This window comes from Colias eurytheme, chromosome 10, assembly GCF_061535395.1.
Source record: "Colias eurytheme isolate Ceu_HAF_F1 chromosome 10, ilColEury1 Martin Lab GWU primary, whole genome shotgun sequence".
NCBI classification, from domain to species: domain Eukaryota; kingdom Metazoa; phylum Arthropoda; class Insecta; order Lepidoptera; family Pieridae; genus Colias; species Colias eurytheme.
In genome coordinates, this window is record NC_142989.1 from 4,216,386 (window position 1) to 4,229,050 (window position 12,665).

A 12,665-nucleotide genomic window follows, 5' to 3' on the forward strand; every position below is an offset into this window, starting at 1 on the left:
CTTTAATAATAAATTATTTTTATTTGTAGCACAGGGCAATGTAACGGGTTTTAAATCACTATGCGCTAAGGAGAAGTAAAAAGCATTAGAGTGTATTATGGTCAGTTACGATCTTCGCTCTTTGCTAAAATTACACCATAACAGCTAACTTCCTCGTTGATTCTCACAAGGATTAAAATCGATTATTTTTATTATTAGAAGCAACTTTTTGTTTCACATTTATATTATTAACATAAAAACTTCCCAATGGCTTTGACACGTAGCTATTTATGTACTTACTGGTAGGTACAAATTTTTGTAGGTAACAGTAGCTCTGTTTCAGAAACGTATACGAGTTGATTATATTTAGGTATTATAATATTATGTAAGTATGGTATTAGACTATCTATGATTATGGTGTACCTTTTTTTAAAGTGGGGAAATCTTCCAAAAATACCCACAGCCCCCGGGATGATTATGGTGTAGGTACCTACATATAGATGGTTAATTCGTATTATTATCAGTGTAAAAAACATTTTTGGGGACAAATAGGAGGTGTAGGTACCTACTTACGAGTATAATATATATGACAAAATATAAGTATTATTATTATATCACAAGGATTTTGCATAACGATGAATATTTAATTTTAATGATAATTTGTAAAAAAACAGTCAATATTCGATAAATTCATTTAAGATTATTTATCAGATTCAGAAAGCAGCCTTGATTGATAGCTTGTTTAGATACGTAGCGAGAATTGTAACAAATTATTTCAACATAAATGTCTACACCTTAGCTCAACTACAGTTGTTATTATTCCCAATATTATAAAGTTTTATCTTTCATCTTAGCCGTCTGTTTAATGCAACATGAATAATTCAGTTTTCCAAAGTATTATGCAATATGTATTACAAATTGAAATCGGTCTAATTTGTATTAACACCGACCCCTGTGGCGTCAAATACCACAGGAATATACATAACAAAAGCTTCAATGTCGTTTTGAACTGAGTAGGTAGATTATGTATTGGGCTTTATTTAATAATATTAACATGATAACAAGATCACAATTTGGTCTTGTACAGTGTACTACAACAACAATGAGAACTGAAAATAAGCTCTCTGGTACTTGATACACCAACTGTTAAAATATATCCCAGGTGTAAGATGTATCATTATCGTTTAACACATTGAACACCAAAATATGATCTCACGTCTCAATCAGTACGGACATGAGCTAGCCTCATCTACTTAATTTTAATGTAAAAAGCATAAAAGCGCTTACGGGTTTCAATGGCGTTGATAACAAATCGGAATCGTGCCGGTCCTACATTAGCACTCGGCACGTTCCGCCCGCACGGCATCTGATAGGTAATGCAAACGTAATGCATTCCCTAGCATTCCGTGTTATTACGGTTGCAATCCTATCCAAGAGTAGACAGGTACCTAATATCATCCGCAATGATCACAGACCCGCTCCTGCCGATGTGAGATTTTTAATTCAAGTATCGGCAAACGAATATTTCAGCTTCGAGTATTATTTTAGTTTAGCAATTTTACTACACTATCACCTATGCCAGGCGCCAGCCAACAATCAGTAGGTTGTAGTACAATCATAATACCTACATATTATAATTTATAACTGTCGATAATTTTATTCCTGTAGTAGGTAGGTAACTATTATAATACAAAGTCTTAAGAACAATAATGGAATGGATTATTACTCTCAGTATAATATTATTATTTTATATTAATAATTAATTATCTGTTCAGTTTAGTTAGTATTTAAGTATGGTACCTAGGTAATATTAGCTCGTGGAATGCTCGTTTATAATTACTGAATACTTGAAATATATATACTGGTAAATTTATTCCTTTCTGCGAATATAATGAACTTAAAATAAAATTTTAAACCGAAGTTAGGTATTAAGTTGAATATGCAGTAGGTACCTATGCATATCTACTTGCAGTACGAGATTTAAATTATATTTTATACCTACTCATTAATTTAACTTCAGGGCTTAAAATTCAAAGTCAACTCAATAAAGTAATGAATATCCACAGTAATCTGACAATTTATAAGCGTATCTAAATATCATATTAAATGGATACTTTAAGCCTTGCATAACCAGTGATCAATTATTTCCGCATAAAAAGGACATCTTTATGTGTTAACTTATAACGGTGCAGAATATTGTCATTATAATGAAAAAAATATCTACAATTATTTATACGCAGTACGTACTTATTTTAGGACTAAACTTTTAGTGTATTATGAAAAAAAATTCAAGCATCGGATCATTCTAAAAAGTCATTTCGTGGACACTTTACTAAATTGCAAACACACGAGAAAATAATTTCATTGAGTTATTACTTACCTACTTACATAAGTTCTAATAAAGTAAACTTGCGCTCTTTATAAAATATTTCTTACAGTATCAGTAATCATAATATATTTGTTATAGATAATAGAAATACATGTCTACATTTGACTCCGATTAGTTTTAATTGTTCGTTTCGTTTGAAATTAGTTCAATTTATGATACAAATTAAGAATTGACTTTTTTAAACAATGGAATAAAATAAAAAAAGCCTATTTTACGAAAGTATACTAAACTAACTAAAGTATGTACTATGTAATAGTCAAACCACGCAATATCCTCCTAAGGACCAATGGCCTCATATAAGTACATAAACACCATCACCATTACCACCCAAAGCAACAAAAATTTTTAACTAAATTACCAACCACCGTCCTCATCCGATGACAAAATCGAAAATTCGAAATATCTTAAAAAATACCGCGCTTTTCTGCCTATGATCACTGTGTAACGCGATTGGCTGAATTGAACTATTAGGTTTGGTAGGTAAATGGGTTATCCAATCACAGAATTTTAAAATACTTTAGTTCAAGTTTTTAAAATGGCTGGTCAACGTAACAGAGGTAAGTTAAATCGTAAATTATCATATTAATCTCTCACTTGATTTTCATTTGGTATTGAAAAATAAATAGTAAAAACAGTACAGGAACGTATTTTAATTAAATTTAACGAAACAATTCATATTGTATTTTTTAAATTCACGGATAATTTTTATGTGATCATGTGAGAACATTGGTCGTTACTTACAACATTATTTTCATTTTTTTTGTACTCAGTTGAAGACATTGGTAGTCAATGACTATAAAACATTTAATTAGTTAATAATTTATTTTGTTGTTTTACAGTAATTTTGAGTATAATTGTCCTGTTTTATGATTATAATTTATTTAAACTGTCAACAGGAATTACTATTGCAATCAAAATAAACAGTTATCTTCCTTATTTTTTCAGTTATTCGTGACGATAATATCATCGATTTCCTAGCCGACTGACGGAGATTTTATTCCTAGTGATGAAGACTTAGGAGACCCACCATTTGTTTCCAAATCGATTTTTAGTTAGCTCATTGATATTTCAAGTTCCTAATATTGTACTTCCAATGTTTTTATTTCTTTTTTTAACATATGTTCAGATAGTTTAGATATTTTATTACCTAATATGTAGTAAACTTACACATTTAGAATTTAAGAAAAACTGTTTTTAATTCTTTTGTATACTTTTTAGAGGTTATTGTATGATCTCATATGTTATAACATAAGTAAATAAAAAAATCTACAAGTAAAACCTAATTTTAATAAAAAAATTTTTGGATTCACTTAGGTCTGATGTGATCACATGGGAACAAAATAAATCGAGTTTTTTTTTCAGAAATGTATTCTATAAGCTATATTTTACACAGATAAAAAATCCCACAAGTAAATTTTAACTCTAACAATAAAAAAAAACAAAAAAATACCATTGGGTGGCAGGTCTGTTGTATTTTTATGTACTCAGGTGAGAACAATGGGTGGTAATGCAGAATAGGATTTTTTTAGCTTGGTCCTTAGGAGGATATAGCCGGAAATTGTTTTGAAACCACAAATAATACAGAATTGAGTGAGAAACAATACGTTCGTGGCTATTAACCACACGAACCATTATACATAATATATAAAAGCTATAATATATTTTTCAAAAAGTTAACGAGCAGACGCGACACCCAGTATGCGGTCGATGAAGTGCATTCACGGTTATTTGCCATGCTAAATTATAGTCAAAACTTCGATAGGAACTTTTAGAAATCATTTGGAATCCAGTCCGGTAGTTGCCAAAACCATAGTCCTTATTTATAAAAAACGGTCAAATCACAGTCTGCTACTAATTTTCATGAAAATTAGGGCGTATTCAGAAAGAAAGCTTGAAACTTATAAGCGCTTATCGGCGCTTATAAGCGCTGGTAACCCGCGCAGGAAAATATATGAACATGCGCTTATAAGCGCTGATCGGCGCCGACAAGTTTGTTGAAACTTGTTGGAACGCCCTAAGGGCGTATTCAGAAAGAAAGCTTGAAACTTATAAGCGCCTATAAGCGCTGATAGGCGCCGACAAGTTTCAACAAGTTTCAACAAACTTGTCGGCGCCGATCAGCGCTTATAAGCGCATGTTCATATATTTTCCTGCGCGGGTTACCAGCGCTTATAAGCGCCGATAAGCGCTTATAAGTTTCAAGCTTTCTTTCTGAATACGCCCTTTGACGAATTCACAAAATTAGACAAATTATTGTTTTTGACATATTTAGCAGTCTGTGGAATGTATGGCTCTATAATCTATTCTATGAGGATTCAGCTGTCAAAAGCAAAGTACTGTCAACTGTGGTCAAAAGTGTCAAATGTCATTATTTATTTTTGCACGATCTAGCTGTTATTATTGTGAAATCTTTATTTCGTGAATAAATTAATAACCTTTATATAACAAGGAAAGAACCTTGAGCATATTTATTATATTATACTTTCAAACACAAACACGAAATGGGTAACTGGAAATTGGAAGTAGCAAGAATGGCTATGTATACATCTTTCCCGGTAGCTTTATTCTTCTTCTTTAATCAGCCTACGTATTTTGAAGAGTGGGTTACGAATACTAAACGGCAAATCTTCCCACCAGAGAATGTAAAAGACAGAGAAGCCTTCCAACAGCTCATCAAGGACATGAGAAAAAAGCAAATGCAATCCCTCGAGGACTGATTTACGGGTTACCTTAAGTGCTAGATTTGTTAATATAACATAGATTTAATTAAATATATGTAAAGTTTTATCCATGCTTTTCATTTTAAAATTAAACAAATTGTTGGAATGTTTGTAACATTTAATTTGTACTTCGTGACTTGTAAGTAGTGTTATTCCACTTTCTCGTGTCTTGTTTTATAACGATAACTTAAAACAAGTGCTAAGACATTGGATGCTAATGATGCATATATAACATATTTGACACCCATATAGTGTCCGATCAAACCAGAAACCATTGGTGAGAGCACACCTGATAAAGATGCAATACTATTGGACGCACCTATCAAAGTACCTTTATGTTCCTGATCCTTCTTCCTCAATATCATTTCCAACGTAACTAACCTACCCACAGCATTTCCAATAGACATTGGAACTAACCATATAGTGTAAATAAATATGTTATATGACAAACATAGTCCTAAAATCGAAATTGAAAGAAGTAAAAATACATGGTAATTTCTTGCACTAAAGTCCTTGTCAGTGGGATAAAAACTATTTATATATCCCATGGAAAAGCTAGAAACTGCACCTATAATACCTTGCAGGGATATTACATAACCCACATGTTTTGGTGTAAGGTCGTATTGTGATTTTAAATATAATGCATAATTTGAATAATAGACACCCATTGAAAAGCCCAAAAGTGCCTTAAACATAAACACATCCCAATATTGTGACCATTCAACTTTGGCTAATTCTTCAACAGATTGTTTACTATTAGAATAGATTAGTTGCAAAAAATTGTGTTTTGGATTTTTCTTTACAGCATTCTTATTTATCTTGATTCTGGTCTTGGGCAGCATATTAACACAACCTGTAAGGATAATAAATATCAAATAATTATTTCATCATTTATATGAATTTAAAGTAATGTATTTTGCACATTCATTGGGTTTGTCTCTGAAATATAATTTACCTGCATTCACTATAAACACAGTTGCAACAATTAAAGATATATAGAAAAATCCATTTTCTGGAAAATCTTCAGCTATATGTCCTCCAATAACAGGGCCCAGAGTCATCCCCATTCCAGAAATAGCGGCCATCTTCCCAAATATAACAGATTGTTTTTTTTCATCCTTTTCATATTCAGGAACCAGAGCCTTCGTTAATAATTGTGTTTGCTTGAATAGCCCTGAAAGTTATTTTCAGACAATAAAAAGTACAAATCCTCATAAAATTGTATGTATGTGTTATAGTGTTTAATATAATAAAATATTAAATAAATATCAAACTTTTTTATTTGACTTGTAGTTTTATTATCTATAAAAACAAATGCTGATAAAAAGTATTGATAGTGCAATAGTTTACCTTTGATAACCTATACTAATGTAATATTATAAATAATGTTAATATTGAACACATTTTTGCGCACTTAGAGACACACAGACAAATTTTTCTAAGTAGAATTTTAGCACCAGTACAAAAAATTCATTTATAAAATTTAATCAAATAATGTAGTTCTACAAGGTTACTGAATTATATAGTATCTAATTTGCAAATAGATTAGGAATAATATGTCATAACGTTAAGAAATACATGCATCAAACAGTAAAGAATATCAATCATTTTAAAATATTTACCTAATATTGCTCTCAAGATGATTATGACTATAACAGAAGTTGTTAATCCCAAAGCCACATAGGCTGTGGAACATATAAATAAAGTGTAAATTAATATATTTCGACATCCCTTCAAGTCACTTAAACTGCCCTGAAAAAATAAATTCATGAATGGCCATAACCTTCCTTATATCCATATATATTTATATTCTGCGATACAACAGTGTTCACTTACTATAAGTGGTCCCGATCCCAACTGAAATCCTGAATACATCGAACCAAGTAGGCCAATATATAATTGATTCCCTCCCATTTGCCGAACATGATTAGGTATCAATGGAACTATAAGGCCAACCGCTAACAAATCCTATAATGAAAAAAGGTAATTTGCAAATTTAATTACGTATATTTTATTCATGATTAGCAAAGTATAAATTATACATACCAGAAATGCAACCAATTTTATAATGGAAATTGTATAAGTCATTTTATTTGTTTTATCCAATTAAACCATTGAGTAACAAGTATAATATTTTGTTTCCAGTTTATATTTATAATGGTGGTCGCTAACTGAAGACTTAATTGAAAGTTGTTACTTCGAAAACTAGTTTAAAAACTTTACGATTATATTATTCTTCAGAAATCAGACTTCAAACTTCAAGGCCTTCCTGTCTGACATTGATAGACCACTGTCCATTTGACCACTGACAGATCACAGAACTGTCACAAAACAGCTGTTTAAGTTTATTGCCAAGAGTAAAATGTATTTATTCTGTCTTTTCATTTTTTAATAGTATGAAAAGTGTTTAATTATCATTTAATTCATTCATTATTTCTATCCACATTTCTATCATATTTTTCTATCATTAAAATATGATAGAAATGTGGATAGAAAACATTATGAAGTTCAGTACCACGGTCATGAAATAAATATAAAAAAGTAATCCTTTGACAGCTATATTTGACATTTGTAAATGTCATAAAACTGCAGATATTTTTAATTAGGTACAAAAGCAACAGTAAATATTTTTTATTATTTTGTTTTCATTGCTGTTAAGTGAAAAATTTATAGTAAAAATATGCAGTAAAATTACTTCACACTGAGGAATTCGCACTTTTGTTTTATTTCAATAATTAAAATAAAAATGGATTCATCTTCAATTGTAAGTTCTAACAACGATACAACGTATCAGACTACACTGAAAGGAGAGTACAACAACTTTAGTGTCCACGAGCTAGCTCTTCATGCGATGCGTGATAGATGTTTGTTACTGCAACGAAGAATAAATGCGTTAGAAAATGATAATAATAAACTGAAACTAGATATATCAAAAACAGATAATTCAACATACAATCCATTGCAAGACGACGAAAAAGTTACACTACAGAAGAAGATAGCGGAACTTAACAAACAGAAGTCACAACTTTTGCATCATGTGTTCTTGGTTCAATGTGAAAATAAGAATTTATGGAGAAAAATTGCTTCATTAAAGGGTCCTGAAAAAGTGCCTGTTAAAGAGCATACCAAACAACCTTTAATTCGTACAAATACTTACATTCACAGTACACCAAAAGTGAATACACAATATCAGGAAAAGTTTTCAGAGTCAAGCTTGGAAGAAATATCATTGAAATTGATAAATAGCTATATACAAGAGAAATCACAATTGGTTGAACAGTATGAACAAATGGCGCAGCTACAAGAGTTGGAAGCTGATAGTGCTCTAAATGTGGATTCTATAGGTTTTACTTATTTGGAAGACCCTGATACTGATTCATTAAAAGAAATACAATCCCAAATTGAAAAATTCCAATCAATAAAGAAAGAAGTTGCACAGCAGGAAAAAGATTTAAAAACAGTTATATCTAGAATTGAAACTTTATTTGGTGGTATGTAGTACTCTAAGAATTTACTGTACTTTGTATAAATTTAGAGTACAAAATTACTCTATAAAGTTATTATATTTTAAACAATAACTTGTTACATTTAAGTTTATTTCTTCAAAGAACAGTAAACAAATGTAGCTATTAAATTAAAAGCAAGTGTTTGCTGTTTTGTTTAGCAGTAAATCCTTTTATAGCTTGTAACAAATAGGATGAATTGCAGTTGTAAATTTGAATCTAAACCAATGAATTAAAATTAATGTTACCTGTACCTAATAATGTAAAGTAAGACACTAATAAGTAATTTTATACATTTCAGATGGCTATAAATGTTCTGCATGCTCAAATAATAAAGGAAAGTCTATAAAAATGGAAGACAAGGAAACTGAAATAAGTAACAGTCTTGTAAATTTTGCAACTCAAACAGATTCTATATTATTTGATAATTTCATTGAATTGAATACAAGTTCAGATAATAAAAGTATCCAAGATGATGCAGAGAATGACAAAAGTACAGAGGCCTATGACAAAATTTGTCCTATGTGTGGTGAATCATTTAAAAAGGAAATTAACTTCTCAGACTTTCAAACACATGTAGAAAGTCACTTTATTGGTGAAACTGAAATGGATTCTTTAGATAATTTCGAAAACCCAAGTTCTTTTGATAATATTTCATAGCTGTATTTAAAATAACAATCTATACATTTAAATTATTATGGCTAATTAATTGATGCACTTACTTTTTGAAGATCTAATTGATGTCCAAAAAATTAAAAATAAAGGGACCATTAAATCAATTTTGATTTACACTTTAATATATTTTAATTTGTATGCATATGGATGATTACAACATTGAAGGCATAATACAAAGACTTATATTATTATAAATTTCATAATTTTGTAGGGAATATTTGTCACAATTGCATTCTTAATTTATTCTTAGCTTACACAGTTATACGCTAGTTTTATGCACCGTTTTTCAACATGTAATTTTTATGTTTTATTTATACCATTTTATACTTAATTGTATAAGTTAACAATGGTATGTTATTTTACATAAGGAAAATGGGAAAAGATAAAATGAGGCAATTTTTCAATCATAGATGTATGTATATTGTGTTATCATTTTTGTTTTATATACTACTAGCATTCCAATTTCCACCTGAGACTTCATCACCATTTTCTTCTACTTGAAATAGGTATGAAAGCCTTCTGCTTGAATAAAACTTGAATATGCTGTGTGTTAGGATATCAGTGTAATTTTATGTAGGTCAGGATAAATTACCAGCAAATTTTATATAGCCAGTAAATTATTAAAAGACATAGATTTAGGGCTTGCTTGCCTTTTTGTCATATTATGTTCCAGTTATGTTCACAACAAAGTGAATAATGTAGCTAAGGTATTAAAGCTTAAGAAGTAACATTCATATTTGAATTGAATTATCATTATAAAACTTTAATTTATTAATATTTTCTTAATAATTTATACAATTATTTTAAGGTTAATTTTATAAGTTACGGTAATTTGTATTAAATGGAGGCATTAAATAAAATAATTTTAACTATTTTCACCTGTGTTTTAATCATTTTATAATAAGTCTATTTCTATCATCAAATTATTATATTTACAAACTACATCTATGCTAAATCTGTTGGTTTCACATCTGTAGACTCTGAAGGTTGTTGTGTAGTTTTTTGCAACAAATTTTTACTGAAAAAACTGGGTCTTTCTTTCTTCATTTCAATAATTCTTCTTCCTTCCCAAAATTGCTTAGGCTGTAAGCAAAGGTAAATAAATGATATTTAAACTGAAAATATTATTTTATTTGAAATTTATTAATGAATGGGCTTGATACTAAAAATAAAACAGCATACCTGTTCTGGTAAGTTTTCACCCTCATACAAAACAATAACATCATTTTCAATCGGCTTATTTCCCAACTTTTCAACTATAACATCTTGGATTTCTTTAGTTTCCGCTTCAATTTTCTTATAACAGTTACCTGCACATAACAAACTCATTGTAAACTTCTTTTTTAAATATATTGCCAATAATTTTGAGCTCTAGAGATACTAAAAAACTAGTTGATTAATATGATTTGAAGCTTACCACATAGCCGACCTCGCTCATGATTATGACCACATTCATGACACACAATTATGTTTGTTTTAGGAACAAGCATTTTCCAAATATAATCAGGTGATCCGAATTTCCTTTTCCATCTCTTTTCCACCGTCCTTCGAAATTTCGGTACTGCCAGAAGGAATCCATCTCCAACAATATCCTTCAAAGAAAACTGCTTTCTTTGACGTTGGACCGGATTTTCGTGGACATAAGCAAGCGCTAACTCTGTAAATAATGTTTACGGTTCAAAATTCTTTTTCATTCAAATTATTAGAAATAGATTTTCATGTAGATAATAACTTACCATTTGGTGGATGTCCAAATATATTCTTCACATTTTGTTCCACAATACGAATCATTCGAATTATGTTTTGAGTCACACGCGGGATCATAGTGAATAACTTATATATTTTAATTATTTATGAACTAACCTCAATAGCTTCGAATCTCAGACCAAAAATCAAAATCCCAGAAGGCAGAATAGAATCTAAACATTGACTTTGTCATTCGTAAATCGTACCTAATGTCGAAATTGACATACGTCAACCACAGATAATATATAAGGAGATAATAACAATTTCATAAATTATAGTAGAGCCATTTTAATAGGCAACATTTGACAGTTCAACAAAATTCAAGAACGTAACCTAGTAACGACGACATAGAATAAACATGATATTTCGTTTTGTTAGAACTGCACATTTGCTTGACTTTTTTCAATTACGACTACATATTTATAATAATAATGACCGATACAAGTCATTTTAAGATTTCATTTTACTGATAAACCATTCTAAACATAATAAACAATTTCTGAATTGAAGAACTGACGTCATTACAATTTTGTGTCAATAAACCTTTTTTCTTTTTAAATACCAGAGACGTTACTATAAAAATCGAAATCTGACATCTATAATCGAATGCATTGATTACTTGTGAATAAAAATCATCATAAATTAATAAATTCGATTGACAAATGTTTCAAATATGTATCGATTAATTCACTTTAATCGATGTTTTTACGCAGGTTACCTCTCTTCGAAGATAAAATTGATAGACGTCAAATGTTGCCTATTAAATTGGCTCGACAATAGTAAATATTATCAGAACGAAGTAGAATATTCCATATATTATTTCAAATAAATTTACCGATATTTCATAAGAGATAAATTAATCACTATACATAATTTAAGCAAAAAATAATAATGAATGTAGTAGTTATGTCAAAAAGACTAGAATCTTACACTGGTCAAACTAAATAATAATAACAATAAAAAAAGAACAATTTGACAAGTGACAATCAGCTGTCGAAGAGGGGAGGAAAAGGCCGAATGCTTGTGTGATAGCATGTTATGTAGTTCATGTCCTCAAGCGTTTCGTTGCAGTTGTAGCTATGGCGTGTTTAAGTTCGAGTAGGCTCTGTGCTCGTGTACAAGATAAGTTTATGTGTCAATTTGGACATAAAGTTCGAAGGCAGACTGTATTTGTGAAACTCAAACCTCCCGGACCAACTCCATTGCGGATATTTGGAAAGACATGTCAGGTTAGATAACATTTATTCAAAAACATACAGAATTTAATAAAAAATGAATAATAGGTACATTTAGAGTTTCTATAATCGATAAAGCTCAATATTGGTAGCATCCCTATAACTACCTAAAAATCTTACATTATCTTTTCTTATTTTGACAATTATCCTTTTTACATAACAGCATGACATTAACCTATAAGTCAGCTGATCTATTTCATAATATTATTATTGAATGAAGTAATAAATTTTATACAAATACTGTTTGTTTATGTTTCTAAAAATAACATTGCTGGGTGTAACTGGTATGGGAAAAGCTGAAGTGAAATCTGCAAACAGTGGATTTCGTTTCAGTACATACAGCTTCGAGTAAGCCCGCCGATTTTGATTTCTCCTTGCTTTTACTTTTGCAAACAAATTCATGTCGTTGACTTTTAAA

At 30.0% G+C, this 12,665-nt stretch overlaps 5 protein-coding genes across 5 annotated transcripts in view; 3 read left to right on the plus strand and 2 right to left on the minus strand.

Annotated features, from left to right (window-relative positions):
* Positions 1-4,716: 4,716 nt before the first annotated feature.
* LOC149905118 (protein PET100 homolog, mitochondrial) lies at positions 4,717-5,155 on the plus strand. Its single transcript, XM_090106462.1, has one exon. The coding sequence runs from the start codon at positions 4,870-4,872 to the stop codon at positions 5,083-5,085; it is 216 nt and encodes a 71-aa protein (XP_089962588.1). The 5' UTR covers positions 4,717-4,869; the 3' UTR covers positions 5,086-5,155.
* Positions 5,156-5,185: 30 nt separating this feature from the next.
* Positions 5,186-7,383, minus strand: LOC149905119 (solute carrier family 67 member A2-like). The gene is made up of 5 exons (XM_090106461.1): positions 7,135-7,383; positions 6,925-7,056; positions 6,711-6,840; positions 6,044-6,262; positions 5,186-5,941 (listed from the first exon to the last, which is right to left on the minus strand). The coding sequence occupies exons 1-5, from the start codon at positions 7,174-7,176 to the stop codon at positions 5,238-5,240; spliced, it is 1,227 nt and encodes a 408-aa protein (XP_089962587.1). The 5' UTR covers positions 7,177-7,383; the 3' UTR covers positions 5,186-5,237.
* A 313-nt stretch (positions 7,384-7,696) lies between these two features.
* spn-F (C2H2-type zinc binding domain-containing protein spindle-F) lies at positions 7,697-10,056 on the plus strand. Its single transcript, XM_090106447.1, has 2 exons — positions 7,697-8,579; positions 8,893-10,056. The coding sequence occupies exons 1-2, from the start codon at positions 7,835-7,837 to the stop codon at positions 9,249-9,251; spliced, it is 1,104 nt and encodes a 367-aa protein (XP_089962573.1). The 5' UTR covers positions 7,697-7,834; the 3' UTR covers positions 9,252-10,056.
* An 82-nt stretch (positions 10,057-10,138) lies between these two features.
* Positions 10,139-11,191, minus strand: mRpL32 (mitochondrial ribosomal protein L32). The gene is made up of 4 exons (XM_090106448.1): positions 11,003-11,191; positions 10,684-10,923; positions 10,449-10,576; positions 10,139-10,349 (listed from the first exon to the last, which is right to left on the minus strand). Exons 1-4 carry the CDS (start codon positions 11,088-11,090, stop codon positions 10,212-10,214), a joined length of 594 nt encoding a protein of 197 aa, XP_089962574.1. The 5' UTR covers positions 11,091-11,191; the 3' UTR covers positions 10,139-10,211.
* Positions 11,192-12,037: 846 nt separating this feature from the next.
* The window catches only part of qless (decaprenyl diphosphate synthase subunit 1 qless), a 32,384-nt gene continuing 31,756 nt past the window's right edge, over positions 12,038-12,665 (plus strand). Inside the window, exon 1 of the mRNA XM_090106031.1 lies at positions 12,038-12,241. Within this exon, the coding sequence (XP_089962157.1) occupies positions 12,092-12,241 (150 nt within the window). The 5' untranslated portion in view covers positions 12,038-12,091. The remainder of the gene's footprint in view (positions 12,242-12,665) is intronic.

What these genes read in the sequence shown, in the direction of transcription:
- spn-F (XM_090106447.1), top strand. Translation starts at nt 7,835, where the DNA reads ATGGATTCATCTTCAATTGTAAGTTCTAACAACGATACAACGTATCAG. An exon ending in AATTGAAACTTTATTTGGTG is followed by an intron (nt 8,580 to 8,892) that starts GTATGTAGTACT and finishes TATACATTTCAG; the next exon opens with ATGGCTATAAATGTTCTGCA.
- mRpL32 (XM_090106448.1), bottom strand. Translation starts at nt 11,090, where the DNA reads ATGATCCCGCGTGTGACTCAAAACATAATTCGAATGATTCGTATTGTG. An exon ending in ATTTGGACATCCACCAAATG is followed by an intron (nt 10,924 to 11,002) that starts GTAAGTTATTAT and finishes CATTATTTACAG; the next exon opens with AGTTAGCGCTTGCTTATGTC. An exon ending in TGAGCGAGGTCGGCTATGTG is followed by an intron (nt 10,577 to 10,683) that starts GTAAGCTTCAAA and finishes TGTTATGTGCAG; the next exon opens with GTAACTGTTATAAGAAAATT.
- LOC149905119 (XM_090106461.1), bottom strand. Translation starts at nt 7,176, where the DNA reads ATGACTTATACAATTTCCATTATAAAATTGGTTGCATTTCTG. An exon ending in TAAAATTGGTTGCATTTCTG is followed by an intron (nt 7,057 to 7,134) that starts GTATGTATAATT and finishes TTTTCATTATAG; the next exon opens with GATTTGTTAGCGGTTGGCCT. An exon ending in TGTGTTTATAGTGAATGCAG is followed by an intron (nt 5,942 to 6,043) that starts GTAAATTATATT and finishes TTATCCTTACAG; the next exon opens with GTTGTGTTAATATGCTGCCC.
- LOC149905118 (XM_090106462.1), top strand. Translation starts at nt 4,870, where the DNA reads ATGGGTAACTGGAAATTGGAAGTAGCAAGAATGGCTATGTATACATCT.